At 42.4% G+C, this 21092-nt stretch overlaps 1 protein-coding gene across 2 annotated transcripts in view; it reads left to right on the plus strand.

Moving 5' to 3' along the window:
• The first annotated feature begins 6986 nt into the window (after positions 1 to 6986).
• RDX (radixin) overlaps positions 6987 to 21092 on the plus strand; it is a 52393-nt gene continuing 38287 nt past the window's right edge. For both annotated transcript variants that reach the window (XM_086621653.1, XM_086621660.1), the window contains exons 1-2: positions 6987 to 7029; positions 14925 to 14995. In XM_086621653.1, the coding sequence (XP_086477779.1) occupies positions 14984 to 14995 (12 nt within the window). In that variant the 5' untranslated portion in view covers positions 6987 to 7029; positions 14925 to 14983. The remainder of the gene's footprint in view (positions 7030 to 14924; positions 14996 to 21092) is intronic.

Consider the following 21092-nt stretch of genomic DNA (forward strand, 5'->3'; position numbering starts at 1 on the left):
CTGCCTGTGGCAGGGGGGTTGGAACTAGATGATCTTTGAGGTCCCTTCCAACCCTAACCATTCTATGATTCTATGAATTCGGATCCTTAAGGGGACTAAGTCAAACTAATTTCCCATTTCAATTTGATGATATTTCATTGCTTTGGTACTCTTGTAAAACTCTAGTCTACCTGATTCTTCAACTGCCTTTGAAGTTCCCTGAAGGATAGCCAAAGACTTTGCCTTTTAATATTTTTTATAAAGGCAAATAAATACTCTTTAATCTTTCAGACCTTCTCCATACACAGTGAAGTGAAAAAGGAGCAGCCTTGAAAAATATACTTGGAGACATAGCACACTGAAGTTCTTAGCTACCTGGAATTGCCTTGTCTTTCTCCTTTGCCTGCCTTATATTTCTCTTTGCTCAACTTTAACTGGGGTGATTTGTTCTGATAAGGTTATATTGCAACATAATAGCTGCTGCGGGAGCAGGTGCCCTCTTAAATCTAAATTACCTTCCAGACTCAAAATTGCATCTTTGTAGGTATGCTGATGATACAGCCTCGAGATTAATCTAGTTCTGCAAATTAAGTGCCCTGATACGTTCCTCACTTGCTATGCTTGTGAGGTGAAAAAAAAGAGTATCTATGTTGGTAGCCACTTCAGCAATAGAGCTGTAGCTGGTTTTAATTACACGTGCTTTTGCTAATATCAGCTCAGCCTTTTTGTTCCTAAATTCCTTCAGGAGCCCAGAATCTCTGTGGACTTAAAACCTTGTATTCAGTACTAGCAGATTAACTCTGAAATAAGCCAGTGATTTCAGTGGAGGCATAACATTTAAAATGAGAGGAATTGTATTCAGTCTTTACTTCTTTGCATAATGTTCATACTGGGACTTTTTTTTTTTTAATATTGCTTTTTTTCAGCAGGGTTTCATGATTAAGGCCTGCACAGGCTTTAGCCAAAAAGGACTTTGGCAAAAAATGCCATCTGCTTTCTTATAGCTAAAACATTTTCTTAATAAAAGTGGGTTGGGGAGACTGTTGTGGAATATCCCCTTTACAGAGGTGATGAGGTGTTTCCTATGGTTCTGCAGGCATTTTCTCATCTTTTGTGATGCTATTGGCATGCTATCAGAAATGTCCCATGTCTGGAAAACATAAAACTGAACAGTCTACTTCAATTTTCACTCCTTTTCTTCTAAATATATAAAAATATTCCAGGAAATTCCCATCTTAAAAAAGGAGCCTTAGCCACTCTGTTTGGAAACTGTTGAGGAGAAAGGTGGACTTCTATTTTGAGGTTTTGACATGTCCATTTGGTAGAACAGGGAGATGACACAAAGTCTTGAGAACATATTTTGCTTGAAAAGTTGTGACACTCCTTCCACAGTCTTGCTTATTTCTGCTTCTTGATAAGGAAGCAAGAAAATGCAGTAAAATTAGAAGGGGTCAGGACCTAAAAATGCTTCAGTGACTGATTCCTAGTAGAAAGCTCTACTTTTTAATACAGTTTTGTTTATTCACAGAGTTGTATGGCTGTATCTCAGAACAGTGTACATGTGCCTCAGGGAAAACAACCAGAACAAAACAACAAAATAAATAAAAAAAAAACGAAACAACAACAACAACAAAACCAACAACCCAAAAGCATTTGCTTTGCCTCTAACAGTTGTATATATTTTCAAGCTTTCAAACACTTACATCCAACTCCTTGGTAACGTTTTTTTTTGACAGAAACAGTTTAATCAAAAAAATTGTTGTCTGGATCGGTGCCTTTAACTCTGCCTAGTACCTTACCTCCTATTTTATTTCATTGTAATTACTTAACACTATTTCAATGAAGTGAATACCTCCATGATTCTCAATGACGTTGATTTCCAGTGCTATGGACATGACCCAGCTACAGCCACATTATAACTAAAATAAACACTGTCACTAAAAAACCAGCGCTGTCACTGTGGAACAACTTGCACTTGTCATAATAATTATAACTATGAACGAGATAAAAACATTAAGTGGCCAGAAGCAGGAACTGCAGCTAAGTGTGAGCTGTTAGATGACAACCTTATGTGTCAGTGAAGGCATGTTTGGGTGACATGGCACAAGAGCAGTGACATGAGCAGATGTGTCCCATCTGGGATATAGGAAATCAGACAGCTTGCCCCAACCTTACTTGCAAGGCAGCTTAATTTGTTAATTTGTCTCTTGTGCAATTACCAACCGTTACAAAAACAAATCATAAAATTATAATGGTGGTTGAAATAATAGATGGAACATAAGGACTGTGTAATACATACTTTGTGTGCAAAAATTAAATTAGCAAATCATTACCACAGAGATGAAAATATTGATTCGCTTGGAATGAATTGTTAAGATGCAAATTTGATGCTGTTAAATAAACACACTCCTCTACACGTGATTTTACTACTTCCAGTCTTGAGCAGGAAAGGTATTAAAATTTGGCCCCGAGATAGGCTGACACCACTGTGGTATCTTTGCTGTAGTACCAGAGACTAAATACCTAAGAGGGAAGCAAGAACATGCCATCGGAAGAGGTCACCATGTGTGAGAGACGGTCAGTGGCAAAGCCTCTGGGCTTCTCACTCACCCAGCCCCAAGCCAGCGTAACATGTCCGCTTCTGGTGGGCACAGTCACTAAGAGAAGCGGTGTTATCCTTAAGTCTTTCACCAGCAGGAAAGGTGGTGAAAGGAAAGGAAAAGGAAGGAATAGGAAAGGAAAAACCTTACAGATTTTCAACATTTAATGAAGGTGACTGCTGGCCAGCCAGTTTCAATGTCAAAGGGGTAGAACAGCCTGACACTCAGCCAGCTGCCAACACAGCAGTTCATTAGTAGATCATCCTGACTGCTGTTTTTCAGATGTTTCCATCGGGCTTTCGGGTGCTGGTTTATTCTGTTTGTTTCCTGCGTGTCCCTGAAGAGGAGGGAGAATCCCCCTTCCATATAGATTTTTGCACGCCGGGTCTGTCCTTCCTCATTGCAGCACTCATTCAGGGGAATACCCAGCTGAAGAGTCCTGGTCCTGGACACCCTGACATCTCCCCCAGAGCTGAGGCTTGTGGAGGTGCTGCCAACCGCAGGATCACGGCTTTGAAGGCCACCTAAGCAAGCTTCATGCAGCTATGGTAATTGAGAAAGGAAAAGGACAAATCCCTCCAGAGTCATGCCATATTTTGCCTTCTGAACTTGATCAAAGCTGAGGCAATATATATGCATGCACTAAAGGCAATTTGGAATGCTCAGTGTTGCTACTGGAACCCGTATATTTTTATTGACATCTGGTATTTTAATAATGCATGAAAAATACTTTTTGGAAAAAGATACCTTTAATTTTAAATGACAGACAAATTTAACAACAGACATAAAAACTATTACTTTAGACATTTATTGTAATTTCACCAAATATTTTAAATATCTGTGAATTGGATTCATCTAACGACCACAAAATTCTTTCAATTCCATTTGTTTCTAGCAAAGACTTTAAAAGGCAATCTAACATACTTGTTGGAAAAATAAATACTGTTAATGTCCATGAAGGTAACATATCCTATTACTGCTATTCAAATACTAACACAAGAATAAACAATTCGGGTTTTGACCATACAATTAGTAATCGTAAAATTACCCTGCAATAATTTTAGACTATGTAAGGGCTGCCTCTGTAAACATATTAATAGATGAGTATGTGTGTGTTGAGTCATATGCATAAATATTCCCAGGCAGAGTGGCGAGCTTCCAGGCTTGTAGACTAAGTCCTCGTATAACTTTTCATGTTAAGGGCATGGTATGGGCAGAACTACACTTCTATCCCAGCTGATGGCATAAATCTTAATTTAATTGGAGGATAAAGTAAAGGTGTGTTGCATACCATTTAAGATGCCAAAAAATGCAGACATTCCTCAAGGTGATTCTTTTTCCTCTTAGTTCTCCTTTCCAAAATGTCTTGTCCAGTAAATGCCCCTTGGATTGTACATTTTGCTTTAATTAAAGTAGATTCTAACACACAATGGGGTCTTCACTGACTAATGCTTTATGCCTTTGCAGGTGCACTGAAAAAGAAGAGAAGTGTTGGCCCAGAAATCTTTACTTTCAAAAGCGATTCAAGGGTTGATTTCGCAGATAGGGCAATGGAAGTTTAAAATGTTTTTTAATGAAGAGCTGTATTTTGGCATTACTGCTGGAAGACAAACGTTTATATCTTACAGTTCTGGCATTCTTATCATTAACTTCATCTTCATAACCTTGAAGAACTGTGTCATTTAAGTTGATATGGGTATCTGAAAGCTCTCTTTATTGCCCGTAGTTCTTTCTGTAGTTTCAGTTTCACGGCTACAAAGAATATGATCTCTAACTGCGCTTTTGTTTTTACTGCCCTGTTTTATCAGACAAACTGCAATTTTACACCTTGTTAAGCAAGCAAGGTGAGAAGAAAACCACACTGTACTGTTGACAAGGAAGATAAGACTATTATTTACCTTGACATTTTTGAGCAATAATATTCTCCATGTAACAGGATAAGAGATAACGCATATCCTACGGTGATAATGCACAAATTGAAAGGAACTTTCTTCCACACGCTATCAACACTAGTAAAGAAACCGTGCCCCGGTGCCATAATCTTGTATTTGAGCCAACTCACAACGGACTATTTTGGAAGAAAAGCGAGCCTCTAACTCAGTCAACTAAAGTAAATAGATTTTATATGTGCACTGCATTGAATCACTGACAATTTCTTTAGGTGACGGAATGAAAAAGTGGGGTTTTTTTATATCCCTTAGATCTTACTCTGACCTGCAGGAAAAGACTGTCTGAACAGAGAAGAGTACGTTGCATACTAATGGCAGCTGGTGAGTGGAACTGTGTATCTGCAGAGGCTGCAAGACGCTTCAGAAGTTTAATGTACTGCAAAATATTCTGATTGAAGCCAGGATGTTCTTCACGAGGAAGAACAACAGAGAGAAGGAGGAATTAGCCACTGTCACTTTTTCCTTGGAGCAAAATGGTATAAACGAAGCTGGAATTCAAGTTTTAGCCCATGGGAGGAACTAATATACCTTTAATAGACTGAGATGTTCAGGTTCTATGGTGATGACTGCGAGAGAAATGCCTGTTTGAAATATACAATAAAATGCATAAAATAATCACAGATTAAACTCATTAAATGCCACTAGAAGAAGCAATTAAACTCAAGCTTATATCATTAAATTTAATTTCATCATAGTTTGTATTATGTAGTCATCTGGTTTATCGGAATGTTCTTTAAATTTTGTCCAAACAAATTAAAAAAAGTTTAGTCAGTGAGGCTCCCACAGATTATCTAGGAGTGTTATTCCTTGTTGTTTGCCAGGCTGCTCTCCTCTTCTTCCCCTTCTCCCCACCTCCGATTCATCCCAAAATGTTCTTATTATTCTTTCTGAAGCAGCTTTAATTGAAAATTCCTCTTAGTTCTTCCCCCAACTTTTCTTTATCAGGCAGCCGGAGGGTGAGGTGTATTAATAGCAGCTGCATGACTCAGAGTTGGTAGCTCAAGTGGATCCCTTTGCACTGAGCTGTGCTGTTTGGCCTCCCTGGCTACGTTGCCACCGAGCTCAAGGAGCACCTTCACTTTCTTGCAAACAAAAATAAACTGCAAAAGCACAGAGGGGGCTGGGACTGCCTCAACCTGTGTCCTTCAGAAGCAGTCTTCTTACTGTTGTTTTCTTCTCCATCTCCATTGGGATTGTATATGAAAAAGTGTATATATATATAAAAAATGCGTGATCTCATCCCCCAGTGTGACTCTTTCCCCCGTCTGAGCAATGAAAGAAGAGCGAGGGTCCCATCACTGCGATGAGATGGAAGAGGGGACCAGGGTCAGCGCTCTCCACCCCTTCTCTGCAGGCTTCCCTCTTCTCAAGAGCCACCACAGCTTGGGCCTTCCCAGCCCCTCGCTCAACATGCCCCGAGCCCCGTTCCTGCCCGCCGCGTCCCCCCGGCCGGTGGCACGGCCTGCTCCGTGCCACCCTATCTGCCCAAACACCCGGGCTCCCGCCGCGCCCACCGCACCCACACCCACGGGGCCCCCTGAAACACCCGCCTGCCTTCTTTTCCTCCCAGCCAAAACCGCGGGCACGCTATTTCCTCGCGGGGCTTTGAATGGAAAACACGCGCGCTGCCAACCGCCCCCTCCCTGGCTCGGGCTTCACTGACGCTTCCTTTTCCCGCCCGCCCCAGACCCCGCTGCCCGGCAGTGTAACGGAGGAGCCCGGCTCTCCCTCCTCCTCTCCTCCTCGCCATGTGCCGAGCAAAGAGCGCTTCGAGGGCAGCTTTACCGCCGAGCAGCTATCGGGGCAAACACGCGCGGGCAGAGCCGGCCTCTGGCCGTTTCCGCGGGGCGCCGGCTCAGCCCGAGCGCGCAGGACGCTGCGAAGCTCCATGCAGAGGGGCCGCCGCGCGGTACCGGCTCTGGCTGGCCTCGGGGCCGCCGTACCCCGGTCTCTGCCTCGCAGTGGGTGCTCGCCACCGTTCCGCCCACGGGAGCTCCGTCCCTCACGTTCCGTGCTCCCCAAGGGGAGCCTCGGCCCCTCACGGCCGTAGCACCACCGCTCGACCGCGCTCCTCCCGCGCCCGCGGGCCGCCAGCCCCCACGCCCCTCCGGCACTCCGGGCAGCGGCTTCGGGGCGCCTGACGCGCATGCGTGGACGCGCGGGCGCATGCCCAGTGCTGGCGCAGGAACAACATCTGATAGGGGGGAAAATCTGAACGGCGGCGGCTGCCGCCATATTGCGGAGCTGTCAGCGGCGGCTGCGCTTGGCGCCTCGTCCCCGGCGGCGCCGCGAGCAGCACGGGGCGGCCCCGCAGCGCCTCCTGCCCCGCTGCGAGGTGGGAGCTGCGCGGCGGGGCGGGGGACGGACACCGCCCTGCCCTGCCCTGCCCCACAAGGCACGGAGAGCGCCGCGCCCAGCACCCTACCCCGGGGTCTCGTCCCCCCCTCCTCCGCCTGACGCCGCGGAGCGCCCGCCCCGCTCGCGGGGGAGCGGAGCCCTAGGTGAGGTGGGGGCGCGGGGAGCGGCGGCGCAGCCGCCCAGGCCGCGCTGGCCCCGCGGGGCGCTGAGGCGAGGGGGGCGCGGGCGGCTGTCAGCGGGCGCGGGGGCGGGGTCTCCCCTGCCGCGGAGGGCAGCGCGGCGGCGGCGGGCCGTGGCCGTGGCGGCCCACTCCCCCGCCGCGCTGGCCGCAGCCCGCCCGTCGCCCCCGGGGGGCGCGGGAGGGCACCGGCGCGCTGCGGGGCGACTTGTTGCGGCGGGGACGCGGCGTTGCAACGCGCTGCTCGTGTCCGGGGCGCAGCTCCCGTCGGCGAGGTTGGGGGCGGGCGACGGCACCCGGCTCGGTGATCCCGCCGCCGCCGAGGGGGCGGCGGGCGGGCGCTTTGTCGGGGAAGCCCCGGGAGCGCGCCCTTGGCGTGCCCGTGCCGCGCAGCCCCCTCTGCATTATTCATGTCCCCGAGCGTGGTGGCTCTGGAGGTTACCGTAGACATGTGGCAGTCGGGTCGGGCAGCTGACTGTGGCGGTGTGGAAGAATAATAAGGAATTACTTCATAAACAAGTGCTGTGAAGCATCTGTTGCTGTCTATTGTTTTCAACAAACGAACATTTTTAGAGTCCTTAAATACTGACCGACGTAATGGGCACAGCGGCCCTGAATGAGCCTTTGTGCATTGTGTTTTTTTGAATGGATTAATGTTTTGCACAAGTCGTGGGCATTTGTAATTAACCTTGCTGCTTAAAGTCTAGCGCGGATAAGGGGTTTAGTTTCAACTTTGTGGAATTCATTTATCTTTTGTCAGTTTTCTTAATTCCAACGTGAAAAAATAACTCTTTGGACTTCATGCCAACACAGCTAATCACATCAGTTGTAAGGTGCTATTAAGCTGTCTTTTCCAGTCTATGTAACACCCTAGACAAGTATTTCGTGTTTCTCTTTCTGGTACAGACTTTTAAAAAGATTCTGTTTTGTTTTGTTTGTTGTTTTTTGTTTTTTTTTTTAACTGAGTTATGGGAGTTGCAATTCTGAGTTTTAATTAATTCTGTCTTTGTGACTGGTTTGTGTCAGGCCTCAGATGTGTCCCTGAGTCTTACTCTGTTTTTTTGTCATTAGAGGTGCTTGTCATCGTGTTTATATCGCAGAAATGCTTTGAGGATGCATCTGCCTGCACAGTGCTTCACATATTCGGAAGACTGTAGAAATACCATTGTTGCTGTCAGCTCGTATATAGTGCCTTGGCACAGTGCTGCTGGGCAGCGTGTGTTGGGAGGGAAGACATGGAGTTGGCGTACAATAACGTTGTGGCTACTGTGATGAGGTAGTTCTGTGACCAATAAAGATAAGAGGCAAGTACTAACGGCTTATTGAATTATAAGACTTGCCCGTGTTGATCTATTGATTTAGCATAAGAGAGGCTGTGAGAAAAATAAACTGCAAGTCAGTGCAATGTTCCCAGATAAGCAGCCTCCCAGCAAATGGCAATTGCAAGGCAGTGGCATATTTCCAAGCTTCGTGCTGAAGTGACACAGCTCTTCCATCAGGTTGGGAGACTAGAGAGCAAAAGTACAACAAACAGGTTTAGAAAACACACAGAAAATGACATGGTGTGACATGTCAGGAGCTGTCCAGAGAGTTTTCCTTGCATGCTGACTGAAAGAAACAGTGTGAAAGTGTTTGTAGAGATGACAAAGAGAGTTCTGGTCTGACTGTTTCTGCTACTGCAGTAAAGAGCATTGCAGGGCTTAATGATTATAGAGCTGCCAAAAAAAGTTGTTTCACAGAAAATTAGGTAAAGCCATAAAGAGAGTGAGAATGTGGATCCATCTACAAAATGCAAAATTTGGGAGGGTAGGAAGTGTAGAGATTATGAAGTAGAGATTATTATGTAGAAGGCAGTTCCTGGTAAAGAAGCTTGCTTTAGCCACTGCCAGGATAGGTATACGGCCTTTCTTCAGCAATCTTGCTCAGTTTTTTGAGAAGGGGTGCTTCTGTTGACAGAGGTGAAGGGGGAAGTTGTTTAAGGTATTACTTCTCTCTGTTGGATGTGTTAAATACATCAAAGCTGTCCTGTCACTTTGTATTGCATTAGGAGTCTGTGGGAGTAGAGGAAAGGGAGGATTTTCAAGTCTGTAGATATAAACAAAGCTTTACACAAACTTCTGAAGAAAGTCCTGATTGTCGAAAGATACTGATACGTGTGCTCAGTGCATCTTGCATGCTCAGCAAGTTTACTCCAGAGCCGAAGGGGCCCAGGTAAACTCCTTCCTTTTGACAGTGAAGGGCTGCATCTGTGAGCTTTTATCAGTAGGGTAATTCTTAGCTGTGCTTCGAATTTAAAAACTTGTTTTTCCTTTCTGCTTCAGGTGTTTATTAATCACTCTGTGAAGTGAAACCTTCGAGTCATATAGTATAAGGCAAAACAAGTATTACATTGGCCCAAAGAGAGAGTTAATAATCTTTACCCTAGAACATTTTGATTTAAGAAATCTAGCTAGTGTATATGGAGACTGATCCAAGTGGCCAGTTCATGTTCATAAGTTTCCTTTGTATTATGGAAGTAGTTCTGAGAGACTTGACAGCATTCTTCAGAAAATATAATATCTGGTTTTGAAATCGGATATATCCAGAACTTCGGTTATGTCATAGTTCTTTGCTAACTGTATTTTTAGGTGAAGGTTTATTTCGCCTTGAGACAGCAGAGCACCTGCATCAGTCACACTTCTTAATTTCCATTTTTGCCTGTATATCAGATGTACATGGGAAGATTGGCCATCCTGTCATTATGGGTCTCCTCAAAATCTTAGAGTTCACATAGTGCAGTTGTGGGTACTTTGAAGCTAAAATTTGCAGTAAGGTTACTAAACTTAATAAATATGAGCTGTATGTAAATTGTATAGCACATCCATAGCATACCAGTTTATTAACTGGTAAAACTACAAGTGTTGCACAAATATTCTTTGGCTGGTCTGTGTTGCTTTTTGTTTAACTGCTCTGTTGGCAACTGCCAAGTTTTCATTTGTACTTCTGAAGTTCTCGGGAACTCCAGTTTGGAAGAAACACTTCACCCTTCAAAATATATTTAACTATAAATACATTTAATGTACTGATTATAGTGCAATTATTTTTCATAGAGATAGCAAGCCTGTCTCAAGTATTTCAGGGAAGGGAGGATTTGGGGAAATGGCGATTTTAAGAAGGTAAGATACGGTACTACCCTCCCCCCCCCAAAAAAAAAAAAACAACAAACCAAAACAAAACCACACAACCCACGTTGGTATGTAAAACTCTGCATGTGATATCTAGCAGTGGTCAAATCTCAATTATTATGTGTTAGCTATAGAATTCATCTCTTTATTTTTCTTTTTTTCCTTTTTTTCTTTTTTTTTGAGATAGATGGCTTATTTTGGTTACCCCCCTTGGTTTGCTTACATCCCTGACAATTGTGTAGAGAACTTCTCTGTCCGTCTGAAAAAGATGTGTGTGGAAGCAAAGTCTGTGGCAAGTGAACTCCTTTATTGGACTGTGGCAAGTGTGTTATTAGGGAGCTGTTAGTGTAAAAGATGATTGCCCTGCAGGCATTCACAGGCCGCTTTGGAGTAGAGAGTTGTTTTTGTAGAAAGCTGAGACCAGTTAGTCAGGTACAGTGGCCTGGAACTTGCTTATTGCTGCCTCCCCAGAGATGCAAAAATTTTAGGTAACACAAAAAATGAAATGGTATAAGGCTTTGAAAAGATGTATATTAATTTTAAGTGAGTTCCTGTAAATGAATGAGTGAGTTATGTTGCTGTGGCTAAAGCTCCGTGGTCCCTGCCATCTGTGTGCAGAGCAATAGATGATGAAGCCTAGCAGGCACACTGCTGAAGTGACCGCTTCTGAGAGAAGGTCCTAAGCTGTCAGATAGTGATCCCACTTTTGAGGGTTGGTTCTCCGCCAGCCAGGCGTCCTGATCGAGTCTTCTGCCTCCTATTCCATCCTCACCTGACCTCAGACCCATGGCTGTGTGTATGAATGTTTCTTTTGAAAACAGCTGCGGCATAAATTATTTGATAGAATTTTGGCATCAAGCATTTTATGCACCATCATTTACTGAAGAAAGCTTTCTTTGTTGCCTTTCAACAATTGCTTTATTTGTTGGCTTCTGTGGCATAACTGGAACATGGATGATACTGATTTAAAATCCTAACTGCCTTGGAGTGAAGGAATTGAAATCACAGTTCTTCATTTCAAGAGAATTCTTGAAGTTCTGGATGATGTGTTGTTTGTTTGTGATGTGGATATTGTGGTATTTAGTCCAGAGTCCAGATTACCGCATATGTTGTGAAGATCTTGAGGGCTGGGGTATTGTAGCTGTAGGAACTCTGCAGTTACAACCCTGCTAATCCTGACTTGGAAGAGGCACCCTTGGGAATTGAAATGCCAAAGTGGTGAGCCTTTATGTCTAGTAGGTCACAAGCTGGTTTCAGAATGCAGGAAGCAACAGAGATATCGTTCCCAATCCTGGTTGGCTGTTTATTTTTTTTTTTTTTTTCCCTCTGTTTGCAATGCCATTTCACATGAGTGTTAAGCTAAAAGTAAGTATAAGTAATTAATTGTTTCAAAGGCAAAAACTTAGTAAAAATGATGTGGTTGCATCCACTAAATATAAATTTGTTGGAAGCATCTAAGTAGCAGAAGTGAACTCCCACTCCAGTAATAATAGTGGAGATGCACAATGTTTTGCCTGGCAGTGATTTTTGGTTTCTTTTGGCCAAATATTTTCCTTATATTTGTTTTGTTTTTAACATTAGCGAATGCCAATAGTTGGGAAAGACACAGTGTTATTTTTCTATTCAGTGCTTATTTGATTTAAATTTTTTGCACAATTTTAAGGTCTGTGAACTTGATTTTTGTATACATATAATTAGTTGCAGTGCTTTTGTGTGAATATACTCTTTTGAAATTGCATAATGTTTTGCAATGAGTGTGAAAGCATATAGTCATAGGCTGTTTTTTGCGTTATATGTAAAATGGAAACAATAGCCCATGAATTTAAGTTGTAGACCCTCATCAATTGAGTTTGATTATTTTGTTTTTCCTTTTAATATGGCACAAGGTCTTTATGATCTGAAATAGAAACCGAATCAGCATAATTGGCTCTAAATTTTTTAGGGTTGTTTTTTTTATAAGAAATGATAGATTTGGGTTTTTTTGACTCCGGTAAAGGATATTACAGCAGACACTTCAACAAAAAATACCTGGGCTATTATTTGTTTTGCAAAGATTTTTTTTTTCTGTTGCTTGTGTACTATGATAATGTGAGACTGACAGTGACACTTCATTTTTATTCTTTTCCACAAAAGGATTCTTACTCTTAGCTGATAGCTTTTTTTTCATTGCATGTGAACAATAAATGCTAATTCTATAAACTTATTTAAATTACATGTCTACCAGTTGTGATTTGATAACACAGAATTATGCTATAAAACTGTTATGTTTCTGATTTTTAAAATTACCTTAAGGTTTTAAAGGTGTTTCCAAATAAGTAATTTAGGGTTGGTTGATATTTTAACAAAATGTTTGGGTAAAAACCCAAAGCAAAAAGTTAGGATATATTTATGGAAGAATTTGCAATGATAAAATGTATTGAGGGTATGACAGTCATTTTAGAAAGCGACAGACGTGGTCTCTCTTAAAAAAAAAAACAACTTGAAAAGTAATCGATTGATAACACAGATCTCGGCCTTGTGCCATATGCTCTCGTTTGTCTCCTGGAAGCTGGACTTATCTGTCATCTTACCATACCCCTGCTTTTCAATGCTCATGTAACTATAGGCACGTAAAAATAGTTGTGCTACTTTCTGTTCCTTTTAGTACTGTTGAGTTGTCACGCTTATGAAATGGTGGATGAGAATCTAATTTAGCTTTTGCATCGTTAATTAACTGAGTTTAACTCTAGGGCTTCAGTCTGCCTGCAGTTTTGCAAGTAATGAGCCTCTGCTGTCAAAAAGGTGAACACAGGGATTACTAGAGCTCAGAATCCTGCTTATTCTTAGCAGATATTAGAGCTAAGCTTGTTTTGCTTTTTACTACTCTCTTGAATTTTTCTGACGAGTGCATTAGGGAAAGAGGTGAGAAGAGGCAGCAGTATTTTCTGTGAACTGGAAATATGCTGTTGAATTTTAAGGCTGTGTTGTAAGGACCCCAAAAAACCTTCCCCTGCTCCCAAAAGCCTTTTTGGTTAGAGAAAAAAAAAAAAGGAGGGGAAGGGGAGAAAGAAATTGCAGAAAAGTGTATTCATATTTTTCAAGAATATTGAACAATGTCTTAGAATAGTAGTATTACTGATCCTGTCAGGTACTTTAGAATATCTTCTATAATTAAAAAAAAAAAATCTACTGGAATGTAATTGTCTTTATGCTAGGCAAAAGTAGTATTGTACCTTTATAGTTGTGCTACATTAGTTAGATTATAATGAGTATAACTTAAAGGTATAGTTTTAAATTTTTCAGGCTGATTAAAAAAAAAAAAATAAACCAAGTTTTTTCCGTATCTGCATTGTACCATTAGACCTCTCTTTCTGTTATCTTTAGTCTTAACATTCATTTTTCTTTACCAGCCAACAACATTGATGCTTCTTAAATTCTGTTTTCATACTTTATCTCTTTTTTTCCAGTCCTTTTCAAACGTATCTCTACAGGTTAGAAAAAGAAATAAAAATGAAATGCTAATGCACCTTAGGTTGCTGTGCAAACGTTTCTAATATTTGCTGTATTTTTTATTGCCAAGAAGAAAGGAAAAAATAACTTCTTTTGTACATATGTGTAGCAATACTTTGTCTTCATTTTTCTTTATGAATGAGAAATCATTTATACGAAAGTTTACTTTTGATAAATGAATTACTCTAAACGTTTGATTTTTCTCCTTATATCTTTTTCCTAAGCACTTCTGAAAATTTTATTCATCTGATGCAGTCATGGAGTTATAATACTGAAATCTTGGATTTTTCTGAGTAGTATGTCGATTTAATTTTTCTTCTTATATATGTAATTCTAGTTAATATTATTTTTGAAGGCAATGCCGTCTTTGGTACTCTTTGCAGACCAGCAGCAGGACTGATTTGTTGAAGTCATTACTTTAAAAGTGTGGCAGAAGGTGACTAGCTGCTTATTCTCTCTGAGTTAGAATGAATTGAAAAGGAGGCAGGATGCTATCTACCAATAACATTGCAAGCATGTTTATTTCATAAATACTTTTTTTGAGCAGAACACAATAGTGAATACTTTCATTACCACTTAGACATAGCTTATAGCCTATATAGCCTTTCTGCTTAAAAAAGAAATAAAAAAGCTCTATTTTAAGCAGAGCAGATTTTTCTTCCTGTGTTTTTTTGTGTTTTTTTTTTTTACTGTGATGGTGTACTTGCATCTCTCCATTTGGGAAAAATGACCATAACATTCCTTCACTGACAGAAACGAATGCTTTTATAGACATGAAATACATTTTTGATGCTTTAAAATTATGTTAGGTTTTTTCTTGTTTCCTTGTTTTCATGATGTTTCAAGTTTGACTAGAGTTGGCAGATTAAATTGCAACTTTGGAGCTCCTTGTACAAATTTTACTTTCTAATAAACAATATTAAAGGTTTTTAATACTAGAAGATGTCTGATATCAGAAGTTTTAAAAAGAATTTGTGGCACTTGGGAAACTGTTGTCTCTTTATTTTAACACTAGTGGATTATTATTCTACCAAAACTAGAAGGGAGGTTACTACTTAGAGACCTGCTACTGGCTAACTTAGTTGCTTTTTATTTATGTTATCTACTGAAAAGTGTATTTTGTACATGTAGAGCACTTGTTTACCTGCTTTGGAATTTGTACTATTTACTGTGATGTAAATGAACTCTGCTGTTTTGTTTTTGACAGAAGGGGGCAAAGAGTTTGTGGAAGACTGAAGTGGACAAGAGACTAAAGAAAACAAGAAAATGCCGAAACCAGTAAGTAGCTGTTCCCATCTTACTTTAGAAGATCTCTACACAAGGTTTTCACGTTTTAGAACGATGATCTTGCAACAGCTCTAGTTGTTTTAACTCTGCCCTCTCTAGATTTCATAAGATCTGATAATGTACAATTGGAGTTGAGATAGTTTCATACCAACATGTGAAAAAATATCGAGAAAGCTTGGTACTGCAAGTTGCATGGAGCACACTTGGAGTTGGGGGCACCACTTATAAACCATAGTGAACTTAGAGCCCATTTGACTGGCAGGGGGAATGACTTTTCAGGAATTGTTGACTTTGAGATGACATACAGTGGTTAATGGAGGCATAACTTGAGCCTGACTCAACGTCTGTGAGAATCAGTGGAAGGATTTGCTGTAGGATTTGGCAAGGGAAGACAGAACATGTGTAAAGAGTCTGTGACAGCAGCAGCACTAAGTTAGATGGTAGTTTTGCCATGGCAGAAGGTAAGCATAGAAGGGAGGAAATAAGCAGTGTTTGTGGTCTCCTATTCACCTCACTTCAGCTGAGATAAGAGTTCCTATCCAGGGGGAAAAAAAGCCTTCAACTTTTGTTTCAATAATAGTATTAGAATTCTATAGAGATAATTATTCAGCAGCTTGATTCTTTTGCTGTCGATGTGATACTGGTTTCTTAGGATTTCATTTGCCATGCGTTAAATGACTGTTGGTTGTCTCTTCCCATTGTATCCAGTGAGCAAAGCATTCGGAAAGGGAACCGAATTGTGAGGGGAGATTGTTTCTATTCAACTCCATTTGTTTATGTAATAGCCTTCAGGCTTGCTTTGTTTACTGGTGTTTCATAGATTTCATAGATTTCATAGATTTCTAGGTTGGAAAAGACCTTAAAGATCATCGAGTCCAACCATCCCTAATCCCCATTAAACCATATCCTCAAGTAGATCATCCACCCTATTCTTAAACACATCCAGGGATGGGGACTCAACCACCTCCCTGGGCAGCCTATTCCAGTGGCTGACAACCCTTTCAGAGAAGAAATACTTCCTAACATCCAACCTGAATCTCCCCTGACTAAGCTTATGCCCATTTCCTCTTGTTCTATCACCCATCACTAATGTAAAGAGCCCTTCCCCTACCTCCCCACCATCTTTTCTCAAGTATTTATAGGCCATAATCAGGTCTCCCCTCAGCCTCCTCTTCTCCAGGCTAAACAGCCCCAACTCCCTCAGCCGCTCCTCATAAGTTTTATTTTCCAGCCCCTTGACCAGTTTAGTCGCCCTTCTTTGGACTCGCTCCAGGAGCTCAATATCTCTCTTAAAGCGAGGGGCCCAAAACTGGACACAATATTCCAGGTGCGGCCTCACCAGTGCCGAGTACAGGGGCAGGATCACTTCCCTGTTCCTGCTGGTTACACTATTCTTGATACATGCCAGTATCCCATTGGCCTTTTTGGCCACCTGGGCACACTGCTGGCTCATATCAAGCCGGTAGTCAACCAACACCCCCAGGTCCTTCTCCGCCAGGCAGCTCTCCAGCCACTCTTCCCCGAGCCTATAGCGATGCTTGGGGTTTTTATACCCCAAGTGAAGGACTCTGCACTTGGCCTTATTAAAGCTCATGCCATTGGCCTCAGCCCAACGATCCAGTCTGTTCAAATCCCTCTGAAGGGCCTCCCTTCCCTCGAGCAGATCGACACAGCCTCCCAGCTTGGTGTCGTCCGCAAATTTACTGAGGGTACATTCAATCCCCTGAATCCAGGTCATTGATTAAGATGTTAAACAGAACTGGACCCAGCACTGAGCCCTGGGGAACCCCACTGGTGACCGGCCTCCAGCCGGATTTAGCCCCATTTACCACCACTCTTTGGGCCCGGCCATCCAGCCAGTTTTTAACCCAAAGGAGGGTGTGCCTATCCAGGTCAGCAGTTGTCAGTTTCTCAACCAGAACACTATGAGAAACTGTATCAAAGGCTTTACTGAGGTCTAGGAAAACTACATCCACAGCCCTTCCCTCGTCAACCAGGCGGGTCACCCTGTCATAGAAGGTGATCAGGTTTGATTGGCAAGACCTGCCTTTCATAAACCCATGTTGACTGGGCCTGATCACCCGGTTAACCTGTACGTGCTCATTAATAGCACTCAAGATAACCTGTTCCATGACTTTCATTAAGGCAGTAGATTAGGAGCAGGGCAGATCAATTATTAATAAATGTCTTGTGTGTATGTATGTACATATATACACCCCTATACATATGCATATAAAAGGTCTTTGCTATTAATCAGAAATTACCGGTGTAAGCAGTCTGTTTTGCATGCGCCTATTTGGAGCTGGTACAGCTCAGTGAATAATGTGAGCATGGGACTGTCCACAGGGTAGAAGTTCTGTTCTGAGCTTTGCTGTTGGTCCACTGACCAACTGGTCATATACCATGTTGTTTTTATGATTTCTTCTTTTCCCCCCTGTGGATTGAGGGCAATATCAGCACTTTCTGAGGTTGAAAGTAGTTATTCATATCCTGGCTCCTTCTTACAGAAAGCTGCACTATTAAGGGCAGGAAAATGAATTAGCAGCGTACTGTTTTCTGACCTTTTGAGTCCTGGTGATGATAATCGAATAGTGCATTTGATAAAGCTTCTTCACTGGAAGACTGTATTTTAAGGCTAAGGCAGAAAGTTACTGTGAGCTCATGTGGTTCCTGAGGCCCCCAGCTCTGTACAGTTACAGACCAATGAAGTCACAGAAGTGATGACTAGAAAAAAAGACAGTTTGAGTGAGGTTACTTCTTTTTAAATTCTGAGATTGGAACCATGAAACTTAGGCAGACAGGGTTCCCTCTATTTTAAGGACCTGAGAAAATCACAGGAAATGCAGTTTCAGGGTTGTTAACAAGAAAAACAATGCTCTTAGAGTTGAGATTGCAGAGGTGTTGGAAGAGCTCGCAATCCACCCTAGGAATGGAAATTAGCTACTGGATCTTAGGAAAGAAGCTGGACTCATTCCAAAGATGAGATTATTTTTTCTTTTCCTTTTATGAGGGGCTTTGTAGAAAGAGTTTTCGTATGTTAAGATGTTCTCGTGTGCCCCTGACAATGTAGGGACATGTGAGATCTTAGAAGGAAGCTAAGTGAAAAGAGCCATTAAGAAATGAAGTTAAATTGATTATGTTTCTCAAAAAATGTCATATGGATTTCTTCCTGTAAACTACAGGTTGCTGCAATTCTAACTGGTAATCAGTGAATCATAGCACATATGCCAAAGATTAAGTAATTTTACGTATAAAATCCAGATTTTGCTCTGGTTGCCTCTTAAATGGTGGATCACTTTGGAGCTTTTCCCCTTTTTTATTTTTTTTTTTTTCTTTTCTTTGGAGTCTGTACAGAGTCTAGTCATTGGATATGTTTAATGAATCCAGCATTGTTCTTTGAAGTGCCTTGCTATTCTGCTAGGGTTTGATAGTACTGGACTGTAGAAGGTCTCTTGCCCTGGACATTCACTGTAGCTCTTACCAGTTGTCTTTAAAGACAATCCACAATAACCAAAGGTACTTCTAGTCCGGAAACTGTCCGTGCTTCAACCCCTTGTTCTTTATTTTTGACAGCTGTTGCAATAAGACTGTCAGTGTTCAGTAGTTTTATTACTGCAGGTCTTTTAACCTGAAAACTAATGAAATAATTGTGAATAAGATTGTATTGAACTAAGAAAACCCAGTTATCGTAACTGATGAGAATTTTGACAGTTATTTAATAGCTCTCTTGTCTGTATTGCTGGGACCTATTTAGGTGTGTATATATATTTCTTTTTTTCTTTTTTTTTCCTCCAGATTCTGCTATAATGATCCAGTTGATAGTTTTCAGAAAATCTGTTCATCCTGTAAATATGTAAACCTGTGCAGTACAACTATTAGTAAATTCTCTCCATGTTTGGGAATGAAATTATTTTTTTTTTGGTATGCATAATGAAATACTGGGAGTTGGACTTGATGATCCTTATGAGTCCCTTCCAAGTTGAGATATTCTATGATAAAGAATTGTTAAGCTATATATAGATTTAAATGAATCAATAAGCACTAAATCACAGATAAAACAGTGGAAAATATTTCAGTTTTGCTTTTTTGCTTTCATGTTGAACAGTTATGTAGTATTCCAGTCAAAATTAAGTAAATGAAGACTAGTGAAGGATCTTGACATAGTTGAGTTTTAAAGCAAAGATCTTTCATTTTTTCCTGAAGTCTCAGTCTGAAATAAGGTTCATGCCACTGTGAATGATCTTCTTATACATGATAGTAAAAGATCATTGTTCTTACGTGTTTGGGGTTTTCTGTCTTAGAGGCTACTGGGTTTAATAGCTTGAGTGAAAAGGCTGTTTTGAAAGGGTAAAAGCAAGTTTATAGACTGTCCTGAGATATTAATGTAATCTGTGTTTGAAAAGTATATATTATTGAAACATTTTCTTCTTTGATTGCTTCAGTACAAAAGACTGTTTGTTTACTTTGGCTGTATTTGAGACAAAGTGGCTTTCTGTTCTTTCAAGCAGTTCACTCAGTATCTCCTCTACTTTTAAAACAAAATAGTTCTGAGGCTTAATATTCTCCGTTCTGTCTAGCAGTGCAGAATTAAATTTCATTTAGCTTCTGTTGTGATCTATCTAAAAAAAAATTTTAGAAGTTGTGGCGGTCTGGCGAGGTCCCTGATGACTGGAAGAGAGGGAACATAACCCCCATTTTTAAAAAGGGGAACAAGGAGGACCCGGGCAACTACAGGCCGGTCAGCCTCACCTCTGTGCCTGGCAAGGTCATGGAGCAGATTCTCCTGGGAACCATGCTAAGGCACATGGAGAGCAAGGAGGTGGTGGGTGACAGCCAACATGGCTTCACCAAAGGCAGATCGTGCCTGACCAACTTGGTGGCCTTTTAGGATGGGGTGACAGCATCGGTGGACAAGGGTCGACCAATGGATATCATCTACCTGGACTTGTGCAAAGCTTTTGATACTGTCCCGCACGACATTCTTCTCTCTAAACTAGAGAGGCATGGGTTTAATGGATGGACCACTCGGTGGATAAGGAATTGGCTCAATGGCCGCACTCAGAGAGTAGTGGTCAACGGCTCGATGTCCAAGTGGAGACCGGTCACGAGTGGTGTCCCTCAGGGGTCCGTGTTGGGCCCGGCCCTCTTCAACATCTTTGTTGGTGACGTGGACAGTGGCATGGAGTGCACCCTCAGCAAGTTCGCCGATGACACCAAGCTGTGTGGTGCTGTCGACACGCTGGAAGGGAGGGATGCCATCCAGAGGGACCTCGACAGGCTGGAGAGGTGGGCCCGTGTCAACCTCATGAAGTTTAACCAGGCCAAATGCAAGGTCCTACATCTGGGTCGTGGCAATCCCAGGCACAAATACAGGCTGGGTGGTGAATGGATCGAGAGCAGCCCTGAGGAGAAGGACTTGGGAGTACTGGTGGACGAGAAGCTCAATATGAGCCGGCAATGTGCTCTTGCGGCCCAGAAGGCCAACCGCGTCCTGGGCTGCATCAAGAGGAGTGTGGCCAGCAGGTCGAGAGAGGTGATTCTTCCCCTCTACTCTGCCCTCGTGAGACCTCACCTGGAGTACTGCGTCCAGTTCTGGAGCCCCCAACATAAGAAGGACATGGACCAGTTGGAGAGGGTCCAGAGGAGGGCCACGAAGATGATAAGAGGGCTGGAGCGCCTTTCCTATGAGGACAGGCTGAAAGAGTTGGGGCTGTTCAGCCTGGAGAAGAGGAGGCTCCGGGGTGACCTTATAGCGGTCTTCCAGTACCTCAAGGGGGCCTACAGGAAAGATGGGGAGAGGCTGTTCAGGAGGGCCTGTTGTGATAGGACAAGGGGTAATGGTTTTAAAATAGAGGGAGGTAGATTCAGGTTGGATATTAGGAAAAAATTTTTTACCATGAGAGTTGTAGAACACTGGAACAGGTTGCCCAGAGAGGTGGTGGATGCTCCATCCCTGGAGACGTTCAAGGCCAGGTTGGATGAGGCCCTGAGCAACCTGATCTAGTTGGAGATATCCCTGTTCCTTGCAGCGGGGTTGGACTAGATGACCTTTGAAGGTCCCTTCCAGCCCTAACCATTCTATGATTCT

Source organism: Tauraco erythrolophus, chromosome 1 (assembly GCF_009769465.1).
Source record: "Tauraco erythrolophus isolate bTauEry1 chromosome 1, bTauEry1.pri, whole genome shotgun sequence".
Lineage (NCBI taxonomy): Eukaryota > Metazoa > Chordata > Aves > Musophagiformes > Musophagidae > Tauraco > Tauraco erythrolophus.